This window comes from Hirsutella rhossiliensis, assembly GCF_020360975.1.
Source record: "Hirsutella rhossiliensis strain HR02 chromosome Unknown scaffold00001, whole genome shotgun sequence".
NCBI classification, from domain to species: Eukaryota; Fungi; Ascomycota; class Sordariomycetes; order Hypocreales; family Ophiocordycipitaceae; genus Hirsutella; species Hirsutella rhossiliensis.
In genome coordinates this window covers 3,229,775-3,245,337 of record NW_025408667.1, presented here as the reverse complement: position 1 = coordinate 3,245,337, position 15,563 = coordinate 3,229,775, and the positions used below count along the sequence as shown (strand labels likewise).

At 49.8% G+C, this 15,563-nt stretch overlaps 2 protein-coding genes across 2 annotated transcripts; both read left to right on the top strand.

Annotated features, from left to right (window-relative positions):
• Nucleotides 1-1,784: 1,784 nt before the first annotated feature.
• On the top strand, nucleotides 1,785-9,574 carry HRG_00407 (polyketide synthase dehydratase domain-containing protein; the record flags this gene model as incomplete). The annotated part of the gene is made up of 11 exons (XM_044858878.1): nucleotides 1,785-2,302; nucleotides 2,360-2,994; nucleotides 3,045-3,157; nucleotides 3,215-3,555; nucleotides 3,616-4,124; nucleotides 4,182-5,667; nucleotides 5,767-6,328; nucleotides 6,391-6,487; nucleotides 6,547-6,572; nucleotides 6,620-6,733; nucleotides 6,797-9,574. 11 exons carry the CDS (start codon nucleotides 1,785-1,787, stop codon nucleotides 9,572-9,574), a joined length of 7,179 nt encoding a protein of 2,392 aa, XP_044725278.1.
• Nucleotides 9,575-10,441: 867 nt separating this feature from the next.
• On the top strand, nucleotides 10,442-11,461 carry HRG_00406 (enoyl-(Acyl carrier protein) reductase domain-containing protein; the record flags this gene model as incomplete). Its single annotated transcript, XM_044858877.1, has 4 exons — nucleotides 10,442-10,490; nucleotides 10,555-10,915; nucleotides 11,008-11,120; nucleotides 11,184-11,461. 4 exons carry the CDS (start codon nucleotides 10,442-10,444, stop codon nucleotides 11,459-11,461), a joined length of 801 nt encoding a protein of 266 aa, XP_044725277.1.
• Between the last annotated feature and the right edge of the window lie 4,102 nt (nucleotides 11,462-15,563).

Genomic DNA, 15,563 nt, shown 5'->3' with positions numbered 1-15,563 from the left:
AATTAGCCGGAGCGGCAAAGAGGGCCAGAAATAGGTCTTCTATAAGCCGGTATATAATACGCTAGCTCTTCTCTTATGCTAGCTAATTTAGCCTAAGGCGAGAGACTTCTTAAGCAGAACGTATAGCGTTTAAGTAAGCTAAAGAAAGACTCTATAATATTTTAGGTCGCTTTTTTATATACTAAACGTATAGCGTTAATTACGCTCCCTAGAGACCTAAATTCGCACCGGAAGGCATTACGGCCTAAGTTATTAAGGACTACCTTATCGAGAACCTTCTAATAATAGTCGAGCTAGGCAGCGTATTTAATTAAGACAACGCTCCTATATATATAAGCCGCCTTATTAAAGAATGGCTTTACGATTTCCTCTTAGAGAATAGGGTTAAATCCGTCGATTAGCCGCTATACTCGCCCGATCTTAATCCGACTAAAAATCCATAGAAAATCGTTAAGTAATAAATCTAAAGGGATTATCTAGAGCTTTAGCATCTTAGCTCTAATTCCTTCTTAAAATAGCGGCTCTATAAAGCTGCTATTTAAGCGTAGGAAGAGATCGAAGACGATATCCTTAAAAACCCTATCTTATTAATGCCTTATAGGCTCTAAGCCGTTATTAATATAAATAGCTGGTATACTAAATGCTAGATAAATCTAGTAAAATATTCTCTTTATTATCTATTTAGGGAGATTTTCTTTAAATTTCTATTCTATTATTTAGCTTAGATAAATAGAAAACTATATTATAGTATAGACTTAAGGCTAATGCCTCGATACGCGTTTGCTCGTTACTTTTGGAGGCCCACGGTATAAGTAGTATGCCTTCTCGATCACGTTCTATCTTTTCTACCGGTCTGACCGGATAGTACTACAAGTGCATAATTATAGCGAGGAAGTAACGGCAAAATGGCGGAGGTTCAGGGGAGGGGAGTGGCATGAGCTGGTGTAGTGGCAAGGAATAATGAGCAGGCACTTGCTTGTTGAACAAAGGTTTTGGGCCAGCTTTTTACAGGCATATTCAGGCACGTATATTGATTTCTAAAGAGCTCACTCGTATCGTCGTCGGTCTGGAACCGAGGATAGGTCCTACGTTGTATAAAGCCCCTGTGGAACTAGGTATGGTCACGGCGCGGCAGCTAAGTTGCCGAATTCATGTAATGATATATAAGTTCTTAACATATAATAACAAAGCGAATAGAGTAAAATGCCTACCTGATCAGGTCGATTTCGTAGAAATATATCAACGAAAGGTCATGTAATCGAGATCGGGAATATGCGTCGGCCAATATGGAAAGTTGGCCAGGAGAGATACTCTAAGGCTTATACAACCACTCTCGTTGCATGAGAACCCAAAACACGTAGGTCCCACTTGCCTAATTCATCGGGCATCTTCCGCAGCGCTGCTCACTTGATCGCGCAAGTCGAAGAAACATGTGTGGCAAACGCGACGTGAAGCTAACGCATGCATGTTCCCTAGAGTGTTACACACCGAGAACGCGACGTATAGTGGTGTGCATTAACTGACCTCTATGACTTGGGTCAAACGGGCATCTATTCCGCATTTCCATTATATAAGCCCAGCATCTCTTTCCTGTCGTAGCTGAATGGCCGAAGAAGAGATTGAATGTTGAACTAACCTTTCTCTTGGCGAGTCTCTTGCATGAGAAACCGACGATGACTGCTAATTTGAACTCAGCCATTGTCGAAAGAAACGGAGTGGCAAACGGTGACCATGGCGGAGTTTGTGGGGAGCACAATTTTGGCGAAGACAATGTTCTGCGGTCCATGGAGTCTGAGAAAGAGACGCTGGCAATGCCGATAGCGATCTGTGGCATGGGCATGAGACTGCCTGGCGGGATCCGAAACGATACCGACCTTTACAACTTTTTAGTCCGCAAGCAAGATGCGCGAAGTGAGATACCAAAGAGCCGCTTCAACATTGATGCATATCATGATGGATACTCAAAGCCGGGGACTATTATAACCAGACACGGATATTTCCTCGAAGATGTTGACCTTACAAAATTCGACTTGTCCATGTTCAGCATGACCGCCGCAGAAGTTACCCGTCTTGACCCCAGCCAGAGGCTGCTTCTTGAAGTCACGCGCGAAGCATTCGATAGCGCCGGTGAGGCCAACTTCAGGGGCAAGAACATTGGCACGTTTACGAGCCTCTATGGGGAGGATTGGAGCGATTTGCAGACCGTGGACGTGAATGATTTTGGCCCATACCAGCTCATGGGGAAAATGGACTTTATGCAAGCCAACAGGATATCATACGAGTATGACCTAAAGGGACCAAGGTATGGCCACTCCAACGGCTCACGCGAAAAACCATATCGTCCTAACCCTTGTTGCAGCGTAACCGTGAAAACTGCCTGTTCATCTTCAGGCGTGGCGCTCCACCAAGCGTTGCAATCCATCCGCCTGGGAGAAATCTCAGCGGCGATTGTGGCGACTTCGAACCTCATACTAACTCCAGGCCTGGCCGTGGCCATGTCGGGGCTAATGGGATTGTCGCCTACGGGTTCGTGCAATACGTTTGATGCGTCGGCCGATGGATTTGCAAGAGCAGAGGCAGTCTCATGTCTTTACATCAAGCGCCTCGACGAGGCCATCCGTGATGGCAATCCTGTTCGCGCCATTATCAGAGCCTCTGGGAGCAATGCGGATGGCAAAACCAGTGGGCTTACACTTCCGAACCCGGCTGCTCACGAAGCTCTCATACGTCAGACATACAAGAACGCCGGCCTGGACTTTGACCAAACAGCCATGGTGGAGTGTCACGGCACCGGGACGGCTGTGGGAGATCCGCTCGAAGCCTCGGCAGTAGCCAAATGTTTCGGCCATAGCGACACCTATATCGGGTCCGTCAAGCCAAATCTTGGCCATTCCGAGGGCGCCTCGGCCATCAGCAGCATCCTGAAAGCCGTGGTGTCTCTGGAGAACCAGATTATTATACCCAACATCAAATTTGTGACTCCCAATCCGGCCAGTGAGTTGACTGACACCTCGTCAGCTTTGCGTGTTGCTGACATATGGCAGTACCATGGGATAAGGCCAAGTTGAAGGTTCCCACAGAGCCGCTATCTTGGCCCCAAGATCGGTGGGATCGAATAAGCATAAACACGTTTGGCATAGGCGGTTCCAACGCACATGTGAGTTTGGAGCCTGATTCTGGTTGAGAAAGAAGAAACCGACCAATAGCACCATAGTTCATCATCGATTCGGCGAGATCTTTCGGAATATCCTCACCAAGCTTCATGAAGATCGTTGATCAGCTCCGAGTAACAGCTGGCAAGAAACACCTTCTCCTCTTCTCGGCGAACAGTGCATATTCGCTAAAGGCAGTCTGCGAGGGACACCAGAGGTATCTGGATAGATTTCCCAGCCAACTGGAATCCCTAGTATATACTCTATCAGAGCATAGAGAACACCTGAAGCTCAGGGCGTTTGGTATAACGGATGGCTCGGTACCCTTTTCAGTCAGCAACCAAACCCAGCAGGCCAAGAGGCCCGGGAAGATTGCATTCGTCTTCACGGGCCAAGGCGCTCAGTGGGTACACATGGGACGAAGATTGATGCTTGGAAATCCCGTCTTTCGAGACGCCATTAGACGGATGGATGGATTTCTTGGGTCACTGGAGCATGCGCCGGTATGGACAATCGAAGAAATCCTTCTACATTGTGGTGACGCGTCGATTATTCGCAAATCAGCAGTCTCCATGCCAGTCTGTACGGCGCTGCAGGTGGCCTTGGTAGACGTCTTTGCCGCCGGGCATATCACCCCCGCGGCGGTGGTTGGGCATTCCAGCGGCGAAATCGCAGCAGCCTACGCCGCAGGCGTCCTGTCGAGGAGGGAAGCAATCACGATCTCCTTCTACCGCGGGTACATGTGCAACACTCTGCCACAGACCCTGGGAGGCATGGCAGCTGTGGGGCTGGGCCGGGATGAGGTGCAGCCCTATCTTGTCCCCGGCGTTCAGATCGCGTGTGAGAACAGCAGCCAGAGCACGACGATAAGCGGCGACTTGAAGGCTCTGGAAAGGTGCCTGGCAGCGATTAAGGCTGATCATCCCGCTGTCCAGGCACGGAGGCTCCACGTCGACTTGGCCTATCATTCAGGCAAGTTTCTTCGCCCTATGCACTAACTACAACTTGGCTAACGGGTCCATACATTAGGTCACATGCGAAAAATCGGTAGCAAGTATAGCGATATTTTGCACAGCCATATCGAGGCTCAACCACCTCGCATTCCATTCTTCTCGAGTGCCGACGTCAAGCGGCCCACGGGGGCCGGCGACTTCGGGCCTAGGTACTGGCAAGCAAACCTAGAAAGCCCCGTGCTGTTCCACTCGGCCGTGAAACGGCTCCTCGAGGATTGTCCCGACGCGTCCATCCACCTTGAGATTGGCCCCCATTCAGCCTTGAGCGGTCCCCTGCGACAGGTCTACAGGGAGACAGGAGCCTCTCCGTTATACTTGCCTTCGCTCACCCGTCACAAGGATGACGAGGATGCGATTCTCGAAACCATGGGACACCTGTACTGCGCTGACATCAAGGTAAAGCTTCCTGTGTCTGTCGACGCGCAAGTTTTGACTCACCTGCCCCCCTACCCCTGGCATTATGACGGCAGCTACTGGTCTGAGACGCGCGTCATGTCGAATTGGAGACAGCGCCGGTATCCCTCGCACGACATTCTAGGGTCGCGAGTGGCCGAGGCAGGTGACTTGGAGCCCATGTGGAGGAATATTCTGCGCATCAAGGACATCCCGTGGCTTCGAGACCACAATGTCTGTGGTGACATTATATTTCCCGCTGCGGCCTATGTGGCAATGGCTGGCGAGGCCGTGCTGCAACTTGGCGCGAGCCGTGACACCCAGACAGGGTACACGATCCGGGAATTACACCTCAGTGCTGCCATGCTTTTGCGAGAGGACAAGTCGGTCGAAGTCATGGTGACTTTGAGGCCAAGGAGACTCACCGCCAAGGAGGACAGCAAGTGGTACGAATTCACCGTGGTCTCGCACAACGGGAGTGCTTGGACCAGACACTGCCGCGGACTTGTCATCAGTGGCCGCGCTTGCCCCATGGATGCATGTGCCGAATTCGAAAGCCAAACGCGCAGAGTTGCTTCCAGTCATTGGTACAAGGCGCTTGCAAAGATGGGACTCAACTACGGACCAACCTTTACTGGGCTACAAGATATCACCTCGGCTGTTTCGGAACAGCTGTGCTCCGCCACAGTCACCGACAAACAAGAAGAATGCGAGTCGTGGTATCCCATGCATCCGACGACAATCGACATAATCTTCCAGTCCTGGCTCGTGGCTCAGACGACGGGCCTCGATCGCAAACTCACTGGCTTGTCGCTTCCTACATTCATCGAAGAGCTCTATATTGGCTGTGCCATGTCGGCAACCATAAAGTTGGTCACGACTGGCGGCGACCAGCAGTGTTCATCAGATGGCCTTGTCAACGGTCAGACTGCATTCCGTCTCCGCGGCCTTCGGGGGTCGCCACTCGAAAACACGGAGACGAACAATAATTCCCTGGCATTGACGGTGCAGCGCCTGCAATGGAAGCCTCACGTTGATTTCATGGACCCTGCGAGGCTCATGAAACCCACGCTCCCCGTCAAGTCGCAGATGGCGCTTCTTGAGCGCCTGTACGTCCTATGTGCCTCGGAGGCTGAGAAGTGTCTGGCGGAATGTGCCATCACGCCGTCCCAACCTCACTTTGGTCGTTACATGGGATGGCTCGACAGACAGCTCGAGCGGTTTGAGAAGCCCGGCTACCCCCTCGTGGAAGATTCGCCATGGCTGGTGCGCCTGGACAAAGAAACGCGGCAGAAATTGATACTCGATCATCTCCAAGAGCTCGAGGCCACCGAGGCCCGGCCTCTGGCGGTGGCCATATGGCGATCATGCAGTCGACTGGCCGACATTGTCCAAGGCAGTGTAAATTTTCTGGACCTGTTGCTGCAAGATAACCTCTTGCAACAAATCTACGATTGGATGAACGACCTTTTGGACGCAAGCAATTACTTCTCCCTCCTCGGACATAGTCAACCACAGCTCAAGATACTCGAGATCGGCGCCGGCACCGGCGGACTCACATCCAAGATTCTTCAGAGTCTGCGATCCGAGACGGGCGAGCGCCTGTACCTTAGCTACACATTCACAGATGTCTCGTCTGGCTTCTTTCCTAAGGCTCGAGATCGTTTCAAGGACTACTATGGCATAAAATATTGTGTTCTAGATATCGCCCAAAATCCCATGGAGCAGGGATTCAAGGAGGCCGAGTTTGACTTGATTGTCGCTTCCAATGTAAGATTATTGCAGATGGGCGAGACTTTGCCTTTTGCAGCTAACATGTCGACTTGCTTTAGGTTTTACACGCAACTCCCATTCTGGTTGAAACTCTTCGCAACTGTCGAAAATTACTGCAGCCAAACGGCCGTCTATACTTGCAGGAGCTGTCGCCAAGTAGGTATCCCATCCAGTGAAGCAAATTGGCCCAACTATGTCTCTGACACAGTGTCTAGTCACGAAAAGCGCCAACTTTGTCATGGTATTGTTTATCCGCCATGCATTGACTTGACTGTCTGCTGACTATAGCTTGAGGGTCTGTTCGCGGGGTGGTGGCTGGGTAGTGATGACGGTCGACCGAACGAGCCATATATTTTCCCAGAACAGTGGGATACCAGACTTCGTGAGGCCGGATTCGACGGCGTCAGCTCCGTCATCCTGGATGGCGAAAGACCATACTATGTCAATGCCACTATCCTGTCACAGCCGGCCATTGAGCAAGCTCCCGCTAGGCGGGTGACACTGCTGACGGCATCACGGGAGCTCGGTCCGCTGGCCCAGGCGACGCAACGGGCGTTAAGGAGAGATGGCTACAAGGTGGACCGTTGCGTCTGGAAGATAGACGCCCCCCCTGCCGACCAAGACATGATCAGCTTTGTCGATTTCGAGGACAGCACGCAACCGCTTCTTAGGGACGTGGCAGACAATGACCTGAAGCAATTGCTGGATATGATGGACCATGTTTCGCAATCGACGCTGCTGTGGCTGACCAAGCCGGCGCAGATCAGGTGCGAGGACCCATACCATGCGCAGATTCTGGGTCTGGCAAGAACGGCCCGTGCCGAACTGGCCGTCGACTTCGCGACCATGGAGCTCGACCGGGACGGGGACGCGGCCGCATCAGCCGTGGCCGGCGTCATGCGAAAGCTGCAGCTCGCCCGACAGGTGGATGGCGACGTGAATGGCGACATGGAGTTTGCGTTTGCCGACGGCGCCGTACACGTGAGCCGCCTACACTGGTTCTCGGCCAAGAGGGCTCTCGCCGACGTGGCCCCGGCGGGCGATGCAAAGCGCCTGGTGGTGGGCCAGCGCGGCATGTTGCAGTCGCTGCAGTGGCGACGACAGAGGCTGGCGGCCCTTGAGTCAGACCAAGTGAGGGTTCGAATGTGTGCCATCGGCATCAACTTTAGGGAGCTCATGGCTGCCCTGGGCATTGTCAGGTTCCCCGGCGCCGAGGAGCCGGATGGTAGCATCAACGCCTTCGGGGATGAGGGAGTGGGCTGGGTGACGGCAATAGGAGCTGCCGTGAACCATTTCAAGGTCGGAGACCGTGTCATGTGCATGGGCTCGACTTCGCCCGGCTTCGCAACCGAGGTCCAGCGGAGGGCCGGGTCCTGCATCCTCGTCCCCGACCGTCTCAGTGATCAACAGGCCGCCACCATGGCCGTGGCATACAGCACGGCGTTGTACTGCCTCGTCGACAAGGCAAACCTGCAGCGGGGCCAGTCGCTGCTGATCCACAGCGCGGCCGGGGGCGTGGGCATAGCCGCAATTCATGTGGCTCGCTGGCTCGGCGCCGACATCTACGTCACGGCCGGAACTAAGGACAAGGTCGAGTTCCTGGAGCGTGAGCTGGGCGTGCCTCGCGAGCGCATCTTCAGCTCACGAGACGATGGCTTTGTCGGCGCAGTCATGGCGGCAACAGCAGGCGTCGGGGTCCATGTCGTCCTCAACTCGCTGTCGGGCGATCTGCTGCACGCGTCGTGGCAATGCGTGGCCCCTTGGGGAATCATGGTCGAGATCGGCAAACGAGACGTCCTCGGCCATGGGCAGCTCGCCATGTCTCGCTTTGCGGCCAACCGCACCTTTAGCTGCGTCGACCTATCGGCCATGATGGGCAATGAGTTCCAGGTGCAGCGCCTGCTGGAGCAGATAGTCGACCTCTACCAACAGGGACACTTCCACCCGATCTGCCCCATAACGGTATTCGACGCCGTCGATGTCGAGGACGCCTACCGCCATATGCAGCAGGGCCAGCATATGGGCAAGATCGTCGTTAGCCTCTCCGAGCAAGATGCCTTGCCGCTCGCGCCGAGTATGCCCGAGCCCGCATTCAGGGGCAACGCCTCGTATCTGCTCGTGGGCGGCCTGGGCGGCCTGGGCAGGGCCATCGCGCCCTGGATGGTGTCTCATGGCGCCAGGAGCCTGATATTCCTCTCGCGGTCCGCTGGCCGCTCCACAGCTGACCACGACTTCTTCGAGGAGCTGCGCGAGGCTGGCTGCGTCGTGCAATGTTTCTCGGGTGATGTGGCCGATGCCGAGCTCGTCCGTGCCGTTGTGGACCAAGCCCGTCTTCCCATTGCTGGCGTCATGCAGATGGCAATGGTTCTCAGCGACGCCGGCGTCATGGACATGGACGCCTCCAAATGGGCCGCTGCTGTCCGCCCCAAAGTGGACGGCACATGGAACCTGCACCACCTTCTCCCCAGGGACCTCGACTTCTTCGTCCTCTTCAGCTCCATCGCCGGCTTGCTCGGATACTTTGGCCAATCCAACTATTCGTCGGCTAGTGCTTTCCTCGACGCCTTTGTGCAGTATCGCCAAGCCCTTGGCCTAGTGGCGTCTGTCATCGATATCGGCCCCATCGAGAACGTAGGCTTTGTGGCTCGAACAGAAGTGGCACGCAGCACCATTGCAGCCAATGCCCAGTTGGTCAGTGAGCAGGACTTCCTCGACATTGTGCAACTAGCCGTCGCGCCGCTCCCCCGGAGGTGTGATTGTGCCACAGGCAGCTTCGTCAATTCGACACAGCTTGCCAACGTTCCCTGGTCCGTCAAACCCATCATGGACCCGCAGAATGCGACACTGTGGAAGCGAGATCCCCGGATGGCCATGTACCGCATCATCGAGAAGGCTTGGGCCACGGGTAGCGACAACGGCCCCTCCAACTCGATCCAGACCCTGATAAGCTCGCTGGGGAACGACCGAGGCAGACTCGACAACAGGGAATCATCAGAGGTTCTGGCGCGTGCAATCGCATCACGAGCCTCTGAGTTTCTGATGAAAGACAAGGACCTCGATTTGTCGCAAACCTTGGCCGCGGTTGGCGTGGACTCCCTCGTGGCGATCGAGCTGAGGAACTGGTGGAAGCAGGCGCTCGGCGTTGAAGTCTCGGTTTTGGAGTTGATGAATGGTGGGAACATGCTTCAGCTTGGCGACTTGGCCGTGAATCGACTCAAGAAGAGGTATAGCTCTACAAAGTAGATGATGACTCTCCGGAGAAAACGACCAGACAAAGGTGGCGTCGGCTCGCTCTTAGAATGGTAATATACCATGGAAAAATCAAGATCCTCCAGTCCTCTGGGCTTCCGTTGTGTGATATGAAGGAACGACCACGTAACTGTCATACTTTGTGAATAGTCTCACTTCATGAATGTTTGTGTAAATAGCTATAGTCGGAGTTTTTCCTTGGGAATTTCCTTCTCTCCTTGTGAACAATCACTTCGTCCAAGTCGCATCGACCCTGCTCGTGCACTAGAATCAGGCTTGCAAATGGATTAATTCCAATTTGAGTTGATTGGGAATAGGAATTATAGATCTAATTTGATTTGATTTAGCTCGGGTTCGATTTAGATATCTTTGTAGTCCCACTTTTCTCTCAACACGATTTGCACTGAGAAACGCCCGCAATGTCTGCTTTGAGGCAACCTCTTTGCGCTATAACCATCTGCCCTGCCAGACTAAAAGATGAGCTCTGGCTCGGAAGACGTGACCGAACCGGAGAAAGATCAATTGCCATCCGCGACAGGCGTGTATCGCTGTCGCATTACCAAGGATTAAAGCGATGGTGTCGAACGTTCTAGTTGACAACGTCACCTAGGCAGCCTGGGTGACAAGTGGCAACATCGCCACCTAAGGCAAAACATAGCACTATAAGAAGCCAACTTCTTACCATCATTTAGACGGACAATCAAGAATCCATTTCTCATCCATTGCAACCTGTTAGTTTCAACTGACACTACCACACAGTTGCCTTTGTGACTACCCACTCCGCGGCAAATCTAGGACCTAGGTCCACGTAGTAATAATTGGCTCTCACCTCCTAGCTACTGGCACTCATATCTGTCCTCTATGTCGTCCCTTTTACAAGGTTCTGCAATCATTACTGGCGCTGCTTCCGGTGAGTCTGTCGACTTGATGGTTCAGTTATAACAAGCGTGGACTATTGAACACGTCCATCTCAGGTATCGGCCTGGAAGTTGCACTTGCTTTCGGAAAGCACGGCATAACCAATCTAGCGTTGGCCGATATCAATGGGGAAGCCCTGAATGAGGCTGCCGCAACAGTCCAGAGCAAATTTCCCCGTGTCACGGTGATGACTCTCACTATGGACGTCAGAAACTCGGAGGAGGTCAAGAATGGCATTGCTCAGGTTGTTGCCAAGTTCGGGCGCCTAGATACTGCGGTTAACAATGCTGGCATTGGCGGCCTTGAGCCTCGGACGCACGAAATGGGCGATGAGTTTTGGCACAATATGCTTGACACCAATCTAAGTGGCGTCTATAGGTGTCAAAAGGAGGAGCTTGCGGTCATGATGGGTCAGGAGTAAGGCTGAACAATATCCCATACCCACGATGAACAAACCCCGTCGGCCTCAGCATCTGAATGTCTGCTAACCTAGAGTACTTTTCCATTAGGGATCTAGGCGTGCGTCGAGGACGCGGGTGCATCATCAACGTGGCATCAATGTACGGCATCATCGCTGCTCGCAGTCCCGTGAACCAAACTGCCTATACTACAGCGAAGCACGGTATGATGCCGCGACGAAAGCCGGCTGGCCTCGAGCTGGAGCTGACAATACCACGCAAACTAGGAGTCATGGGACTGACCAAGGCCGACGCCAACACCTATGCAGAGTTCAACATCCGAATAAATGCAGTCTGCCCGGGATACGTGGAGACTCCGTTGATATCATGTCATTTGAGAACAACGCCAAACAGTCCTCTCCTTGCCCGCGTTGCTCAGACGCCTATGAGGAGAATGGCCATGACTGAGGAAGTTGCCGACAGCATAGTGTTTCTGGCATCTCCCATGAGCAGCTTCATGCAGGGCGCAGGAGTAGTTGTCGACGGTGGCTTTACCAGCAATTAAGGACCGGGCGCAGAATTCCGGAATATACCTACTGTCACGGGCTGTTCCTGGCATGGTGGGCCCGGTTGCACCAAGCCGGAGGTTCATGCTCCGCCACCGGCCCCGCCCGTTGCCGCGACAACATTCTGCATGTTATCAAGACCAAACTCGTGGCTTCGCCCTTTCTTTCCTCCTTAGCTCTAGATAGACAACATCTAGGCACCTGTTCGTTGAATAAACTCTGGGCCAGCCTCTTACGCTTACGCCTTGTTTGGGGACCGGCGATACACGAAAACCAGCCACTATATTCGTGATTTCGGCAAGAAAAAAAACCGCCTGCAAAACTGAGACGGTATATCAAGACGGCTGAGGGCTGGCAAATTGAGAATAGATGAGCAGAGCATGACAGTACCATCGCCAGGCTGGAGGAAGAAGTGGACATATTGAAGAGGAGAAGGAAGAGAAGAGCCATGACAAGTTAACCCCAGTAGACATATGTTAATATTTCGCAGGCTTATGGCCAGAACTGGCGGATAAATCGACATCCCTCCTGGATCCAATGCTCTGCCATACCTAACGATGAGTCGAAGCCATGATCCCCTTGCTCTAACGATAAAAGGACAGGAAGGTTAGGGTATTTCTCCTCCACTGCTTTTACAAACTCGGTCGAACATTCTACAGGAACCTCAAGGCTCGGTTAACGTTAGAAAATAGCTTTGGAATAATCTTGAGCACATACCACTGAGTCTTGCACCGAATGAATGATCCATAACGGTGGCATGCATTCTAGTTCATCAAGCATTAACGTCAAGTTGAGCCTCTCGTTCGACGCTAAGCCTAAGAGTCGGGGAAGCCATGCTTGCTCTAGAACATCCATATTGTTATCTCTTTTTGGTCTTTCTAGAAGGGTTGTCTTTTGGGAATTTTCGTAAAGAAGGGAGACAGCTATAGAGACGACTTACGGGCGATGCTAAGCACTAGCTGCCACATCTCGGTCGGATCGCCCTGTGACCTAATAGAACCAGGTGTACTGCTTCGCATATAACCCCTAATAAGCGCTTCGGCTTGCCTAGGTGGCGGCGGCCGTGTTCCCAATATGATTCTAGGCTGTGGTATCGAGTGCTTTAAGTTGCTCTCATGATGTAAGGGCGCAGAGATGCAGATGACTGCTCGAAGGCCCTTCTTTGGTGATAATATGGCCAACTGGATAGCTAGGTAGCCTCCTGCGCTCTCACCTAGCGATGCAACACGCGTGATATCGGGATAGACTACCCACGAATCCCGCCTCGCGATGAGCGGCAATTCATTATGCATCCAGTTGCAGAAAGCCGCGACGTCCGCCAGAATTTCGCTGCCGCTAGCTTCGGGGGCGAGTCGATAATCCGGACTAATCACTATAGCGTTCTGCGATAGAGCAAGCTCAAGAGACCTATAGCATTTATTACTTTACGTGATTTCACTTCTCAAATTTATAAACTCACCACTTCGGCCACCATGGCCCATACATACGATCTCTGGCAATAAAACCTCCGCCATGCCAATGTACTAAGATAGGGCGCTGAGAACTGGGCTGATTCTCCAGCATCCTCGGCGTTAGTACTGTTGCTAGTAGCTCGTGTCCATTTATGCAGGAGTAAACAAGGTCGCGCCTGTTGAATCCATAAAACTTTTCGTTCATTTTCCTGCTCAGTGGCAAAATGGGGGCCTTGGATTCAGACCTGCTAGATATATTTGAGACATATATTGCTCGAATGTGGGAAGTAGAAACGAGTGGATGATATTCATGGCATCTTTCTAGCTATAGAGAAGCGTGGAAAGCTAGGTCTTATATAGAAATACCTAATAGGTCGATATAAACATAGCTCCTTCACGAAACAGCCAATCCAAAAGGAGGGGAAAGAGCATCAATTATCATCAAGCACGATTGTGCATGCAGGTCGGGCTGCTGCAGCGACTGACGCTCTAGCGGTCACGCGCTGGAAAAAGCGCCAGAAGAAGTTGGCGTCATGGTGACAAATACGGTGTCAGCCGTACGTCAGTACCATTCTCACCTTCCCCCCCTTTATGCTTCGCCTCACTGACATGATGATTGCTAGCTGGACAGACAAGTGAGCTAGACACCTCTAAATTCCATATAAAACTGCAATTTCGACCCCCTTGCAAAATCTCTAATTTATTATTAAATTCTCTAAAACTGAAATAATAAACTTATAAAATACTACGCTATACCTTACACCTTTAGTATTTAGGGCTATAGTATAAGGCGTATAATTAGCCGAAGGCTATAAGTCTAGCTACTAGTTTAATAGTCACCGAACTATTAGTATAGTATATTAATATATATAATCTTATATTCTTCTATACCTTAAAAAGTATTATTCTTATCGCGGGTAGTATTAAGTAGAGTTATATAGACCTATAACCTATCTTATATAGATTCTAGGTAAGAATCTATTATTTATAAAGTTATTAATCCCTTATCTTTATCTTAATTCCTTCTAGTAGCAACGTATAAGTTAGATAATTATAGTTAAACGGGGCATCTAATATTAGACCCTATAGTGTTTTTATACGCGAGATAGCTATATAGCTTAATCTAGTCTAAAAGTTATAGTAGGATAGATCTATTATAATTATATCTTTAGTAATACTCTATAACTTATAAACTATAATAGCGTAGTATACGATTAAGGGAAACTATATATAAGTATAGAGTATAGCTCTAATAAGGAAGTCCTTAACTACTAGTAGAATTAAGATAATCTTCCTACTATCTATAATAGTTAGGAATACCGGCCTTATATACTTATTAAACTCTATTATAATTATATAGGGAGGGTCTTATATAAGGTTAGCTCTAGGCGCTTAGGCAATATTATATACTATACTACGTATACTATTATAAAGGCTAACTAGCTACTAAAGGTTAAACGTTAGTATTAAACGGGCGCTAATATATATAGGAATCTACTTTATAAGGTTACCTACCTTATCGTTAAGAGTAGTAGTAGTACTAAGGCTAACGTTCTTAGCTATAACCTATATAATAGGCTAGGCTAAGAGGTCGAGGTAGTAGTAGTTATATTTATTTACCCTATCTTTTATAGCTTATACTTATAAGGAATTAATAAACTTAGTAACCTCTTAATCGTCTAGCTTCGCTTAAATATAGCTAGAGAGGAGCTTCTAGGACTTTATAGATAGTTTATATAGCTATAATTCCTTAAGAGCTAAGCAAAATACTCCTTAATTATCGCCGCGCTAATACTAGGTAACCTTTAAGAAAACCGTTTTATCGAAGCGCTAATATACGTTCTTACCCTTAATCTCTACTCCCTATACCTTTTTATCGTAATAAAGAGGCTTCTATAATATAGGCGGGAGCTAAAAGAAGTCGCTAACTAAGAGGATATTAAGACTACTAAAAAACTCCTTATTCTTATTTAAGAACGCTTTATAGAGACGGTTATTAATCTATAATAGCTATCGTAGACCTAGTATACTCTTTTTATTAATAATTAGGTACTTAATATCCTTTACCTTCTTCTATAGCTAAGCTTTATCGATCGCTAATAAGGGCTTAAAGTCCTTATTATAGGGAGGTATAGTAAAGAGTATAAGGTAGTGCCTAATATCTAATTTCCTATAACGCTTATAGGCGCGGCACGCTAAATAGGCGTCCCTCTTTCGCTTAAGGCGGCTTAGAGGTACGCTAAGAGTAGATTAATAAGGTATAACTTACTTATACTACCGCTACTATCTATATAAAGTAATAATTAGGAATAGGCCTAGGTTAGAAAGTAGCTTATTACTATATCGTATACTAAGCGCTACTTTAAACTTAGGGAATCGCGAGCCTTTAGCGGCTAATAATCTATATTAAGGTAAAAGGGGTTTTCGGCTTTATATTACTTTTAAAAGTCGCTATAGAAAATACCGTTATTAGTATACTATTTAATATAGGGAGTCTAGTTATAATTTATATCGATATCTCGCCGGCCTAGTACGTTAATATTATCCTCCTTTAGTAGATAGTCTAGTAGTATATAAGCGAGTTTATACTAATCTTTCTATATAATAAGCTCTTTATACTCCTCCCGCTTAAACTTATTATCCTTTACCT